This window comes from Pristis pectinata, chromosome 21 (genome assembly GCF_009764475.1).
Source record: "Pristis pectinata isolate sPriPec2 chromosome 21, sPriPec2.1.pri, whole genome shotgun sequence".
NCBI lineage: Eukaryota > Metazoa > Chordata > Chondrichthyes > Rhinopristiformes > Pristidae > Pristis > Pristis pectinata.
The window spans coordinates 32,771,324-32,786,700 of NC_067425.1; the positions used below are offsets into that span (position 1 = coordinate 32,771,324).

The 15,377-nt window shown below is 44.3% G+C and overlaps 1 protein-coding gene across 1 annotated transcript in view; it reads left to right on the top strand.

Moving 5' to 3' along the window:
- Positions 1 to 4,936: 4,936 nt before the first annotated feature.
- Positions 4,937 to 15,377, top strand: part of LOC127581215 (14-3-3 protein gamma-B) — a 52,404-nt gene continuing 41,963 nt past the window's right edge. Inside the window, exon 1 of the mRNA XM_052035358.1 lies at positions 4,937 to 5,188. Coding sequence (XP_051891318.1) covers positions 5,102 to 5,188 — 87 coding nt within the window. The 5' untranslated portion in view covers positions 4,937 to 5,101. The remainder of the gene's footprint in view (positions 5,189 to 15,377) is intronic.

A 15,377-nucleotide genomic window follows, 5' to 3' on the forward strand; every position in this document is an offset into this window, starting at 1 on the left:
CTTCAAAACAGTTCTATTTCAGCCCTGATTTTTGAACCATATATTTTTGTTTGGCATGTGGAGCTGAGCTGTGAATATCAATGTGGAGAAAGCAAAGCTGAAAATTTGATCCACTTACACACAATTTTCATCTACAATTCACTCACAAAAGCCACTTGACGATTAGATATGCTAAGCAATCACTTCCAGGTCAAAATGATCCCCTTGAGAAATCGGCCCAGGCACTTGGTGTGTGATTCACTTTGGTGCGCGATTCACTTTGGTGCGCCTGATGTTTCGCAATGGCAGTCATGCATCTAATAGTGTTTCAAGTTGCGCATTATATGCACCTTCCCTTATCTGCATTAAATTGAAGTCTTTGGGTGCAACTTATGATCTTTGCTGAACATTTGTAGAGAAGCGAGGGGTATTTCACTCTGTGATCACCACAAGGTGTCTTACGCACACCATCTGCCAGCTTGTTTTCAGAGCTCAGCATTACAGAAATCTTATCAGTGGCTTTCCCATCACTGTTCATGGCCTTTCTGTACAACTCACATCAAACTCTGCTCCATTGATCATTACAGTGGGCCAATCCTACTATGGGACACAGAGGGGCAGATAATCATGTGGAGGAGGGGAGGGTTACCCGTACATGCAGCAGTTCACTAAACCTCCCCCCTCCCCTACTGCAGCCACAGGATGAGTTTAAGATCTCAGACAATCCCCAGTGACTGGAACGTCAGTGATGTGGCGGTTGCAAGTTCTTCCTGCACCTCCCATCAAAAGCCACATAGGTTGCAGATTATCACATATAACAAAGAAAGATTAATAAGCAAAAGAAAACAAACTGTTGGAGGAACTCAACAGGTCAAACAGCATCTGTAGAGGGAAATGGACAGTCGACGTTTCAGGTCATGACCAGAATGAAGGGTCTCAACCTGAAATGTCCACTGTCCATTTCCATCCACTGATACTGCCTGACCTGCTGAGTTCCTCCAGCATTTTGTGTCTTACTCCAGATTCCAGCATCTGCAGTCTCTTGTGTCTCAAGATCAATAAGCAGTAAGATAAGATTTGGGAGTGAATGTGGCATGAAATAGCTGACCTAACATCATCAACAAAGCCTTTAAGTCACTAGCAAGTAGACTGCAGTCAATATTTTTTGCAGGGAATTTTCCGCTTTGTGCCTTTAAGGAGAAACAAAAATAACTTTTAATACAGCAAAATGTTCTCTGGAGAATAATCAGACAAAATAACTGCTCCAGGGTTAGAGGTTTGCTCAGACAAGTCTGGAAAAATCTGCACTGTTGACAATCTGTTTAACATGGTAGGGCAATACTGCGCACATTTCCGGTTGTCCTAGGACTTATCGTTAAAATGGTCTCCGCATTTCTTGGCAGAACTTTTGCATTTGCTAGCAAGTTTTATTCTGGTGAGAAGCTCCCTCCAGATGACAGCAACAGTGGTGCAATGCCTGAAAGTTTGTCATCAGTAAGATTTTCAACATTAGTTGGGAAAATGACAATTGCTGTCACCAACCAGATTTTATTAACAACAGCAGAGCATGTTGAAAGTGCTCAGCAGGTCAGGGAGCATCAGTTGGAGAGAAGAAGAGTCTATGTCAAGGACCCTTTACCAGAACTTTTACTAACTCGACATTGATCTGCTGCATACTACTCTATACACACACAGCCTAGTCTGCACACTGAAGCCTGAGCTTTCCTTGCATTTCACCCACTCTTCTTAAAGCTAAGCTGATTTAAGGTGGGGATTTGTCTACATCTACTGCCCTGCTTGATTGATGATACAGAGCCAGAAGTGGCACTCTGGAAGAGGAGATCATAGGAGACCCAGGGGAGCTCATCACCAATGACAATCACCATCACAGGCTTTACAGGGAGCCTACATAGAAATTCTCCACCTCCCTAACCGATGGTTCTATCAACCCCAGAAGGCCTACAGCGAGTTTCTTAGGGCAGCTAACCATCTTCATCTCAAGAATAATTCATTATTTGCTATCAGTGGCAGCATCCCAGACAGGAATGAAGAAATGCAACAACACTTCCTGTCGAGAACCACCTCTTGCTTTGGTGGGAGATTACACAGGTAATTTGATATTAAGTGTGCCATTCCCAAAGTTACACACAGTTATAACCACACTCTATTTTAAAGCATAGAATTTATGCTCCTTTCATGCCCTTTGCATGCCATGTAGGAAAATCACTGCCTCAGAAAAAAAATGGCAAAAGTCCTCCCCATAGTGCCAATTAAGTAGGTCTTCTGTATGCTACAATTTCTAGACCATTTCTACAATGACCTGAAGAGTTTTACTTGTGAAATTGGCTTTTTGGCATGTCCCTGCCACAATCACTTGCATCTACTTTGCTTCACTGCTGATTGATTTGCCTTTTAATACTTTGCTTACAAACTGAAAGGTTTAAAGCATGACTCAGCTGCATTCAGTATCATATAGGTCAACATGCCAGTGCTGTCTTTTGTAAGAGCTATCCAGTTAACCACACCACTGTATTCTGCTCTTTCCCCACAGCATAATTTCATTTTTTCTCAAATAGATAACAAATTGTCTTCGCAATGTTACTAATGAAGCTGTATCCACTATCTTTTCAGGCAGTGCATTCAAGACGCTACAGAGTTTTCTTCCCTGTAGATTTTTGTAAACCATCTTGAATATGTCCTTCTTATCAAGGGAAGAAAATTGTCTTCGCAATGTTACTAATGAAGCTGTATCCACTATCTTTTCAGGCAGTGCATTCAAGACGCTACAGAGTTTTCTTCCCTGTAGATTTTTGTAAACCATCTTGAATATGTCCTTCTTATCAAGGGAAGAAAACTTTCTATATCAAAATTCCCCTTCATTTAGGAGATTTCTTTTAAATCCCTGGTATCATTTTAACTATCGTCTAGCAGTTGTTTTCACACATTTATGAAGCCTCTTCAATCAGCTGACCTGATCCAAACCGTCCTGATTTTTATGGCAAAGACCGCAGACTGCTCATGTTGAAAATCTGGCAAAGTTAAATAGTCTCCTCCTGCATTGTATTGTATGACTCAACAAATTAAACGTGTGATATGGAAGTATACTAAGAAGATAAATACCAAAATGAAGTCTGTATTAACACAATCAATCTGTCTAGAGCAAATAAAACCCCATAGAAAACCAAGTTCGATCCTGACCTCTGGTCCTGTCTGTGTGGAGTCTGCAGGTTCTGCAGTTATGTTGTGGGTTTACCAACATGTTCCAGTTAACTGGCCACTGTAAATTGGCCCTAGTGTAAGTAGGTGAATGGTAGAGTTGAGCACAGTACAAGGAAAGGAGTTTTCAGGAAAAATCAGTGGGGGAATGGGTTTGCATCATGAGCTAGCATAGACTTGATAGATCAAATGGTCTCCTTCTATGTCACATGGAAATATGAAAAACTCTTCCTCAGAACCCTCAATTATCAGCCGTCTGTCTTTCCACGGACACTGCCTGACCCGCTCACAGTTTCTAATATTTCCTCTTCTCCTCACTGCTCTGACTCCCCTTCCCTCAACTCTCCTCCTCCCCACTTCACCCTCTCCTTCCCCTACTTAGAGTGATACGGCACGGAAACAGGCCCCTTGGCCCACCTCTCCCTCCACTAGTTTCCCTCCCTCCTTCCCCTCCCCTCCTCTGATTTCGCAACAACTCTCCTTTCCCCCTCTTCGTCCACCGTGTCCCCTTCACTCTCCAGTTCTCCCCCACACCCACTCCTCACCCTCCTCCCCTCTCCGCACCTTCCACTCCCCACCCTCCTCCCCTCTCCTCCTTCCTACCCTGCTCTCCCCACCCACCTCCCATCCCCATCTTCCTCTCCCCACCCACCTCCCCTCTCCACCCTCCTCTCCAGTCTTCCTCCCTCCTCTCCACCCTCCTCTCCAGTCTTCCTCCCTCCTCTCCAGTCTTCCTCCCTCCTCTCCACCCTCCTCCCCAGTCTTCCTCCCCCCTCTCCAGCCCCACCCCTCACTCTCTTCCCCCTCCCCTCCCTCCTCACCCCCTTCCTCTCCCCCACCCCTTTCATCCCCTTCCTCTTCCCCCTCTCACCCCCTCCCCTCTTCCCCCTTCCTTCCCCCTTCCCCTCTCCCTCCCCCTTCCCCTCTCCCTCCCCCCCCTCTCCCCTCTCCCTCCTCTTCCCCTTCCTTCCCCCTTCCCCCTCTTCCCCTTCCCCCTCCTTCCCCTCCCCTCCTCCCTCTCCCCCACTCCCCCTCCCTCACCCCCCACTCCCCCTCCCCTCTTCCCTCTTCCCCCTCCCTCCTCTTCCCCTTCCCCCTCCCTCCTCTTCCCCTTCCCCCTCCCTCCTCTTCCCCTTCCCCCTCCCTCTTCCCCCTCCCTCTTCCCCCTCCCTCTTCCCCCTCCCTCCCTCCACTCTCCCTCCCCCTCCCCCCGCCTCTTCCCTCACCCCACCCTCCTCCCTCCTCTCCCCATTCTCCTACCCCTTCCTCCTCCCCCTCCCCCTCCTACCCCCTACTCCTCCTCCTCCCTCCTCTCCCCCATTCTCCTACCCCCTCCTCATCCCCCTCTCCCGCCCATCCGCACTGTGTTAATTCTGATATCTCCCTCCCCCCGGACCCCTCTCCGTGTGTTTATGCGTGTGTCTGCCGACCACATCCCGAAGCCGGGCGGCGACTTGTTCCGATCTCACCCCAGCACCTGACTGGGGTCACCGGCCCCGCCACACCCAGTGCAGAAGCGCCCTGCGAGAGTCCTTGGGACACGTAGTTCAGCCGGGGGGGGGGGGGGGGGGGGGACGCGGCTAAAAGTCACTGCAGAGGGCCAGGCCGGGCCGACGGGCCGACGGGCCGCGCTCACTCGCTACATTGTTTCCAAAAGAGGAAATCCGGGGCGGGGCGAACACGGGCCGTGACGTGGCCGGCGGCGCGGGTGGTGCCTATATATGGGCAGTGACGTCAGCGCGGTGTGCTGGGGGTGTTCTGTCGGCGTGAGACGGGGAGGCACCGGCTGCGGCAGCGGTGTGAGCGAGGGGCAGCCTGCTGCAGGAATTAAAGCCACGCCAATTCCCACTCATTGATAGATAAACCCTTCAGTTTATACCTGCTTATACAAACGCAGCCGGCAAAAATGGTAGACCGTGAGCAGTTGGTGCAGAAAGCCAGGCTGGCTGAACAAGCCGAACGGTACGACGATATGGCAGCCGCGATGAAATCGGTACGTCTTTTGTGGCTTATTTCTTCCCCCGTCTGTCTATTTTGTCCCCCTCGCCACCCTCCCAGTCGCATTTATTTTTTATTTTGCTGATCTTATCTCTTGCCCCCATTCCTCTCCTTTCCCTGCCTCCTCTGCTTTTGTCAGTACATAACTGGGCGATGCCGCAAAGCCGTAACCCGTTCGCAATGAATGAAGCTCAGCGCACGGTGTTTGACATTTAATTTTTGGGCCCAGGGTGGCAGGTGACTAACCTAGATATTTTTTTTGTTGGTGGGGCAGGGCCAGAAAATCACTAATTCTGGACTATCTAGGTTTGCGTCTGAATCTTTAACCTGATAAATTTGACATTATTGATCTTCTAAGTGGTGCTTAATTGTAAAGTGAATCGTATGGCTCCAACCATATTGTGCCTGAGACTAAACGGGTGAAATCTTTGGACAGGAAAACAACAGAATGCGGATAATGCCGACTGGGCGGTGCCTTACGAGAAATTTCTCGCCCAACTCCGCGCTTTCTTCGATTGAGCATCCTATCCGCGGCGTCAGATGAAATGTACATTTAAAACAGAATTGGCGTGGCTTTGCTAACTGGCTTTTTTTTTAAAAAAAAGCTCTTAAGCTGCCCCCTTTTTAATAGTATCTGCAGAGCCTCCCTCTGCCTGGCGTGTGTTTGGGGGGGGGGGGGTTGGGAATCGAAATAGAGGCGCAAACTGCAGCTTAAAAAGGCACGTCCTTTTCGCCCGTGTCTGCAACCCTCTTACCCCCGCGATCAACAGGCTCCCTGCCCGACCCCCAGAAGGGTGGTGGTGGAGGGGCGGGGGGGGGGGGGTTGGTGTGGAGGGCATTGTTCCCACCCTCCCCTCCCCTCCTTCCCCTCTGTGGAATGCATCGCTGACAATCTGCTGGAGCCTCTCTGCTCCTGACAGCGAACAAAGCAGAACTGGGAGGGAACAATTCTGGAATCTTCTGCCGGGGTGACACTGCAGGTATCCGAATTTCCCCAATGGAAATCGACCGAGAATGACAGTATCTCACCCCCCCCCCCCCCCCCCCCGCGCCCTGCAGGATTTTTGTCTCAGCGCCCGGCTGATCGCCGCTTGTGCTGGGCCGATTACTTACAAATGAAAGGAGGAGACGCGTGTCGATTTTTTTTTGGCTCTGGGAGTGGCGCAGCCCTTGCTCCGCATGCCCGCTGTCTTTATTGCGCCATTTGTTTCTTTGCTGTGTTAGGTACGCCCATTAAAGTCCCCTCTCAGCCGCATTCCGCCTCTGCAATTTTTCCTTAGAGTCACGTTTCGTGTGTGAATTTAGAAAGGGCAGGCGACCGAATATTATCCACTTTATTTTGGACAAAACGTGTGGTTTTATCGTCTCTGTGCATTTATTTCGAAAGAGGGGGTCTTATAAACCGACTTGAATCGTGGCATGGTCAGGTTATCTTGTATCCCTGCTATTGAATGGTCAATTATTACCCACGCCCTTTCCCGGCGACATCGGTGGGTTTCAGTCGAATGGAGCCATCCTTGTAATTTCATGTCCTTTTCCTCCGGTGCATCCCACGGAAGGGTTGTAGAACCCCGCCCAGGCTTTAACTTTATCAGTACCAGACGCCCCGAGGTAGACCGACGACACTTAACCGAGTGTGTCTGTTGGTTTAGTCATGGGAGGTGGAGGAGGGAAATGCTGTCCAGACGTCCCACTACACCCAGACTTTTGCATTTAATGCTGAGCTTTTGTTCACCAGTACACCAAGTTTTAACAAAAGTGCCCCCGAGTAGGTGATTTTTATAGTGCTTTTGGCGTTTCATTAACTAGTCTGATCAAGGAGAATTTGCCATATTTCCACAATTTAAAGCATTTCCCAGAATGTCACTACCTACTGGAATTAAGGCTCCCCTCGGCATCGCCCATCACTGATGAAAGACTTGAATGATCAAAAATTGATATCCTGAGGAAAATGGAATAGTATTTAAAAGTATATTTTGCATTTTTCAAATTGAAATCCATAGTATAATTTGAACATTAGATAAAACAATAGCTTGTTATCAGAACTCCTATTCTGTAAATGCACATCTGTAAGTGTAGTGTGCATTTGAGGAATGGGTTTTTTTTGGAAATTTAATTACAATGTTGCTTAATGGCTATCACTGACTAGTTATGGGTGTGGTTACAGTGACACTGAGTAATGAACAACAGATTACATATGGCACACATGATAACATTCATTATCCAGTGAAATAAGTGATCTAAAAATGGCTCACACTTTGCACCTTTGGCAAACCGGTAAGCTGAAGAGCAAAGTTTAAAGTGCATGTGCACAGTCTGCAAACGGGTAGTGACATCACCTGGTGTACGATGGGGGAACTCGCTCTTGTTCACAAATCGGAAAGTCGATGGTCACCCTGGAAATAATTTGCTGTATGTGGCTAGCACTAGATGACAATACTGGGTGATGATTTTGCTAATAGTGGCACTTTATCCCTGGCTAAAGATTGCATTGAAACAGGGTGCACATTCAGCAGATTAACAGTATGAATGGCAGTCTAAATTTTACCATGGACATTGGAACAGGTGTTCAGTCTAAAACTCAGCCTGAGCAAGCTCTGGAAGTTAACTTGAAATGATTGTACTTTCTTTTTGGCTAGCATATCCGTTGCTTGGCAAAATTACTATTAAGATCAATTAAAAATTCATCATTTTATGCTGACCTGTTGATATGATGTAAATGTCTTTTTTGGGTTTCACACTTGATATGAACATGTCAGGGATACATCATCTTATTTTAGTCAACGCTAATGTTGGCTTTTGATTAGTTCAGCAAATGAATGATAAAGTCATAAGGCAAAGAGCAGATGAGCCCACTGATCATTTGGATGAATCATGGTGACAGCACACCCTGCTACGAATCATTTTGGTCTTGGGAGGATTGTGAATTCTTTGAAAGTGGCGCCGACACATCTGGGATTGCACTATACAGCTATTTCCTAGAAGCAAAATGGGTTCCATTTTATAGTAAAGCTTGAAAGATCTTCCTGCTCAAACATGTACTAAAAAAAATCTGCAGATACACGGTCAATAAACAAAATGCTGGAAGCACTTGGTAGATGAGGCCACGTTTTTAGGTTGGGGGGGGAGAGAGAGTGTACGTGTTTCAGACCGAGCCTTCATAATATTTGAAAGCAAAGTGTTTCTAAGTATAGAGTCAGGAGAAGTGAGGAAGGAGGAAGGAGAAAGGAGAACCAAAAGTGACTTCTAGGAGATCAAGTGGTAAAAGGGAGCATGTAGGAAGGTAAAAGTGGAGAAGTAAAGACGCAGATGGACATAGATGAGAGTGGTTACAACAGAATAACAGAAGGAAGTAAAGAACATTTGGTAAGAAGATGAGGGTCAGGGGGCTGCAAAAAATGTCTTGAGCTCCATTCTGTTTTAAATGCTTGTGCAACTATTACCTGGCGTATAATGGAGGTAAATGACATGGAATGCATTAAGTATAAACAGATCACTCTTCCTGGTGGGAAGCAGCTGCTGGGAATGTAATAATTCATAATTATCAAATACTAAATGGAAGAGATGGGATGAAGTGACGGCTGACATCCAGGAGTGAAGGAAATCCTGTGTTTTTTCTCTCTGCGTGGAGATGGGTCAAAGGCTCAGTTTCCCTTCAGGTAGATGGAGTCTACAGTGCTCACGTTTATGTGGCTCCCTCTCCACTGGCCAAGGTCGCACTTGGTTAGGTTCAGACCTTCTAAATGAGGGCAAAAGCAGAGACGTGTAGCCTTGCAGGGAGAAAGATGATGGAAGAAAGCATGGCGCCATAGATATAGGATTCCACCCTTTTCAGAATTGCTTGCTAGGTACATAGGAAATGGGAGCAGGAGTACATCGCTCAGTCCTGCAGCCTGCTCCACCGTTCACGGCTGCTCTAATCTTGGCCCCAGCTCCCATTTTTCTGTCTGCTCCCCACGACCTTGGATTCTCTTATTGTCCGAAACCTGTCTGTTTCCGATACGGCAGAGGGACGACCTTCCTCTTGTCTTGCTGTTTTCTGAAGCTCCTCCAGCTTTTTCCACATGTGTAATAATATGGTATTGCTGCCATGCAAATTTGCATAATTTGTCCCTTTCAGTGAAGAGAAATGAATGATTGTGTCTCCGTGTTAATTGTAGTGACAGATGGCACGCTTGCAGGGATCTCTTCAGCCGCGATGGTTCTTCAGTGTTCCCTGGTAGGTGCCTGCAGCTGAAGATTTCAAGCGGTTTGAATATTTCTCATAACTGCCCAGGCTGTTTGAACTGTTGTACTGATGATATTATTCTTTCCTATAAATATCTTTCATTGTTCTAATGTGTCATTCAGTGCATGAAGTAAAGTGTAAGCAATGGCTGATGAACTGTTTGGTATTGGTTTATTATTGTAACTTGCACTGAGGTACAGTGAAAAACTTGTCTTGCATACCGATCGTACAGATCACTTCATTACGCAGTGCAGTTACATAGAGTTAGTACAGAGTGCATTGATGTAGTACAGGTAAAAACAACAACAGTACAGAGTAAAGTGTCACAGCTACAGAGAAAGTGCAGTGCAATAAGGTGCAAGGTCACAACAAGGTAGATCGTGAAGTCATAGTCCATCTCATTGCATAAGGGAACTGTTCAATAGTCTTATCACAGTGGGATAGAAGCTGTCTTTAAGCCTAATGGTGCGTGCCCTCAGGCTCCTGTATCTTCAACCCAATGGAAGAGGAGAGAAGAGAGAATGTCCTGGGTGGGTGGGGTCTTGCGTGTCTAATTTAGTGAGGACTGTGTTGGGACAAAAATGGTGTGTGAGGAGGGGTTTGCCAACAACCACACCCAGATACTTTTATTTATTCAATGGTATAATGGGGCCATTGAACATTGCTTTTCAGTCAAAAGTCCTCTTGCCTTTGAATCAATGGGATCAAACCCTGCTTAAGAACATGCCTACGTTGACGTTCCAGCACAGGTTGTCAGTGGCCCTTCATTGAAAAGCTCCATCTAATAAATTAGTCATCAGAGGTTAATGTACTATTCCACTTTCTGCTAGTCTTGAATGAAATTTATTATTGACTTGTATGCTGTGAAATTTGTTGTTTTGCGGCAGTAGTGCAGTGCAAAGACATAAATTTACTATAATTCTTGAGGAGTATATGGTTCTTAGGGAACCAGTGCCAGCATAGAATATTGGGGTGCTGGTCATCTGATGTTCTTGCTAATCTTCATCAGTTTAAATCACCAAAGAAAGGCTCACTGATCTAATTTGTGGGATTTTGCTTAGTACAGCATCCCTGCCTGATGAATTCTATTTCACTCGAGCACGTTAAGCTTTTGTGGTTTGAGAGTTATGAAAAGGTACAATATCGATGCAAGTATTCTGATGAGAATAAGGAAGAGGAGAGTGTAAAGGAAATAATTGTGGTCAGATTGTTCTTTCAAAAGGAACAACTGCAACTTGTTTCTTTGTCCCTTTAAATTGCGGGTAATCTGATTAGAGCCAGCAGTTTCTATTGAAAGATTTTCTAATGACTTCCCTCTCAATACTGTCAGAGAATTTTCCCATGTTATTTTCTTGCCAGGAGATGTACTTAAATTCTATTTAAGCTCTAATATCCCAGCAAAGGTAATCTGGGCAGAATGATCTCAACTTCTATATAACTAACAAAACCCTCAAACTTGGGTAAAGCTAAAGGCAAGAAACTTGTATCTATTTAAATGTTTAAGGTGCTGTTTGGATTTTCTCCAAGGAGATTGGGAGCAGGTGGCAATTACAATTGAATCAGCCAAATTTCCATAAAATGGCTGAGGCTCCATTAGGATCTGTGTATCACTTGACTAATGAGATGGTGAAAGATATTTGGACATCATGAATGCTGCCTGAAACACCTGGCCATGCAGTTCCCAGTTACTAAATGTGACATTTCAAGGTTTCTCTACAAAAATTTCAGTCCCAAATTTAACCATTGGCAGTGTCAGTTCTAGCTTCACTTTGAGTAAAAGCAGCATGGAAGATGATTGCCAATTAGCATATAATTCATTCCTGGAAATGCACAGCGAGTCAGCGAACATCTAAAGTGAAACAAATAGATTCATGTGTTGGGTGGGACATTTCAACACAGGCCAGTTACTGTTTCTGCTTCAAATTTGAGGCATTCAGTGTCCTTTTCCTCTAAGTGACTCATCATCTAGTCGTCAATGAACAACGTTGAGAGTCTGCAAATGCCCCTCTTGAGGGTGATAATTTTAAACATCCTCTTGGTTTTTAGCTTTAATGCATGTGTTGAATTGTGGGTTGAGTACAAGTAATCACTGATCTTAATTAGATATTTGGAAAAGCTTACAGGATTTAATAATTGTAGGAGTTTGGAATGATACTTGTTGCATCAGGCTACTGCTGCCAATGCTTGGGTCTACCTGCAGCAATAAGTGGTGGGAATCAGCAACAACGATATTCTGCGACATTTACTTTTTCTTGCGCTTCCTCAAGTGGTCTTGTTGCTTGTAAGTTTTATTAAAATGGATGTCAGAATCTTGTCTTGTCCAGCACCATTGCAACGGCCTAATGTAAATTTTAAAAGGAGCTTAATGGCATTTTAAATGTCACAGGAAGTCGTGGCAGTGATTTTAAAAGCAATGTTGACATTTTGGTTTCAAACACCGTGTCACGGTGGATAAGAAGCCTGACCTTTTGGTTTGTAGAGCAAGCCTTGGATGGGTGCTGAATGTTGCAGAAGGAAGACACTGTAAGATGAAGGACAGGTTTGGCCCAACAAGGACCAATTGGGGGAAATAAAAAAAAACAGCATGTGATGCCATGGATATGGACCATTGATCACATTGGGTATTTTAGAGAGCAATTAAAGTGCCTGTTTAATTTGTCTAAGGAACAGTAAGAGCATAAGAAATAAAAACATGATTAGGTCACTTGACTCTGCTGTTCTGTTACTTCACTTTCGTGTATTAGTATTCCTTGAATATCCCAAATATCTATTGGACTTTGTCTTGAATAGACTCAAAAACTGAGCCACTACAGCCCTCCTGGATCGAGAATTCCAGAGATGTACAACCTTTTGAGTGAAGATATTTCTTCTCAACTCAGTCCTGAATATCTAATCTCTGATTTTTGAGACCATGACCCCTGATTCTAGAAGTCCCAGCCAGGGGAAGCATCAACCTCGCATCTACCCGGTCAAGCCCAGTAAGAATTTTGTACGTTTCAACTCTATTACTTCTCATTCTCCTGAACTAAGGGGAGCATAATGCTGGTCTACTTAATTTCAGGCTTCTGTATAATTGGAGCAGGGCATCTCTTGTACTCTGGAACAACCATTTGCAACTAAAGTCCTCAAACCTATCCCAGTTAGGTCTCTAAATAAGATGTAGGGGATACTCAGCCAGTCTGGAAGCATCTGAAGAGAGGAACAGAGTTTCAGTCAACAACAGGGCAACCAATGTTACCTGACTTGTTCAGTATCCCCAACATTTATTTATTTCAGATTTCAAGTAAGTTTTTTGTGTTTTCCAGTTGTGCAATCCATTTACCTGTCTTTTCATCACGTCCCTTGGATACCTCCAGCTCATTAAAAAAATCTCCCTGCCTGTTGGTCTTGAGTGCCAGATTCCTAGTGACTACCTGCTTTGGGGGTTGGGTCAGGGAGAGAGTTCTGGCGGGGAGGGGGGGGGCTGGTTCCAGATCTCAGCCACCCTCTGCAGATTAACTGCATCCTGGAGGGGTTTGACTTCTGAATGGTCTAGCTCTCATTTTGATGTCTAAAGGTTTCGTTTGCCACAGGAAGTACCTTTACTGTCTATAACCAATCAAATCTTTTAACATTTTAAAACCATGGAATTACAAGAATGAAGTAACCACTGTTTGGACTTTCTTTCATAGTCTAATTCATCACTTCATCTGGCTAGCTGCAACTACACAATGCACAGTTTGTACTGGATGCACTGAATTAGAACCTTTTTATTCTGATATACTTGGTAGGACAAATTTTGCACAGGCCATCAGTACTCTTAAATATGTTGGTTAGCTTGGGCTAGGATAAAGGAGTTTGAGGCATTAAGATGGGCACACCAGAGGTTTTATGAGTTATTTTACTTGAGCCAACACCCAAGCTGAGTAATGGAGTTGGACTTAGATGAAAGTGTTCCAATATGACCAATACCAGCATTCATGACTATAAGGATTACACCCTGTAATCATTGCCTTTTAATCTAGTTCCCCATAAACTCTTCTGGACATTAAATATTCAACACATGCAGTGCACAGGTTGAAGTATTTGGCTTTTAGATGAGTTAAAGTCTGTCTGAAATTTGTTCTAATTATTTTGTCCAACAGTATAGTCATGACTAAAGTTAGTGGTATGTTGTTCAATCATGGATCCTGAGTTAGTACCTTGCTTTTTTAAAACAAAAGAGCAGTGAATGAGTTAACCAACTTAACATTTCAGCAAAATAATGCTTGAACAGTCTATGTCTAGTTCTTATGATTGGAAAAACTTGTCTTGCATACCATTCGTACAGATCAATTCATTACACCGTGCATCGAGGTAGTACAGAGTAAAACAATAATGGAATGCAGAATAAAGTGTAATGGCTACAGAGAAAGTGCAGTGCAGGGTCATAAACGAGGTAGATTGTGAGGTCAAGAGTCCATCTTGTCGTGTCAGTTGTGACTCGCTTGATAGTGCTCTCATTGCTGAGACTGAAAGTCGAGTGTTCGTATGCAATCCAGAGCGCAAAAAATGGAGCATCTTCCCCACAGAAATGCATGGACATGCAGTTAAACCTACCTTACAGGCTGAGCTGCAGACAAAGCTGCCCTCGGTTTAGATGTTTGTGATTGCCTCACATTATCACATGGAATCTATTTGTGTGCAATGAAGACAAAGGGGACAAAAAGAAACTGGGATTTGTCTGTAGGCCTCCAAACAGTGGCAGTAAATCAGGAAGTTGGAGGTATATAAAACAAGGGTAATACAATGATGGGGGACATTAATTGACATAGACTGGGAAAGCTAAATGAGCAGTAATAGCACAGCTCAAATTCTTTGAATCTATAGTAGATTTTCCAGATAAGTACATTGGGGGATTAACCAGGGAACAGGCTATTTTAGATGTGGTATTGTGGATTGAGAGAGAATTAACTGATCTGGTAGTTAAGAGATCTTTAGGGAAGAATTATAATAGTATAGAATTTGATATCAAGATTGAAAATGATTTAGTTCAATCTGAAACCAGAGCCTTGGGTCTAAACAAAGCAAACAGTAAGGTCCAGGGTGTGAGGTTTTGTAGATTGGGAAACTGTTAAAAGCCAACAAGCAATGGCTAATATTTAAAAATGCATGTATTACAACAAGTACATGATCTGTTTTAAGGCACTGAAATCCAACAGATTGCTAACAGGGGAGGTTTAAGATAGATCAAAGGAAAAAGCAAAAACCTTTGCTAAAAAGAGCAGTTGGCTCAAGGATTCATTTAAGAATTCAGCAAAGAAAGACCAAGACATTGATAACGAAAGGAAAAATGGAATACAACTATAATCTAGCAAGAATCAAATAGGCTATAAAGACTTCTATAGATGTGTAAAATGGAAAAGATTAGCAAGCATTATTGTGGGTCCCTCAGAGAATGAGGCAGGAATTGAACTGGGGTGTGGGGAGAAGAAAAAGGCACAAAAGTTAACAAAAATTGTCTGTCCTCTTAGAAAATGGCTGAGAAAACATCTAGAAGGAGGACAACAAATCTAGAGTGAACGAGGAACTGAACAAAGTATGTATCAGTAGCAAAATATATTAAGAGATTAAAGTGTCTGAAAGCTGACAAATAGCCAGGACCTGATGAGACTCATCACATGGTTTAGAAAGAGAGGCACTGGTTGTCATCTCCCAAAGTTCCCTAAATCCTAGAATTGTTTCTACAGATTAGACATTAGCAACTGTAACTCCACTATCTAAGGAAGGGATGAGAGATGTGGGAATCCCAGACCAGTTAGCTTAATGCCAATAATAAGGAAAGTGCTGGAATCTATTAATAAGGAAGTGGTAGCATGACACTTAAAAGGGAAAAGGGTGGGGCAGAGTCGATGTGACTTTGAGAGGAATCATGTTTGGCAGATGTCAGTTTTGAGGTTGTAACGAGCAGAACAGGACAAAGGGGAAACCAGTGGAT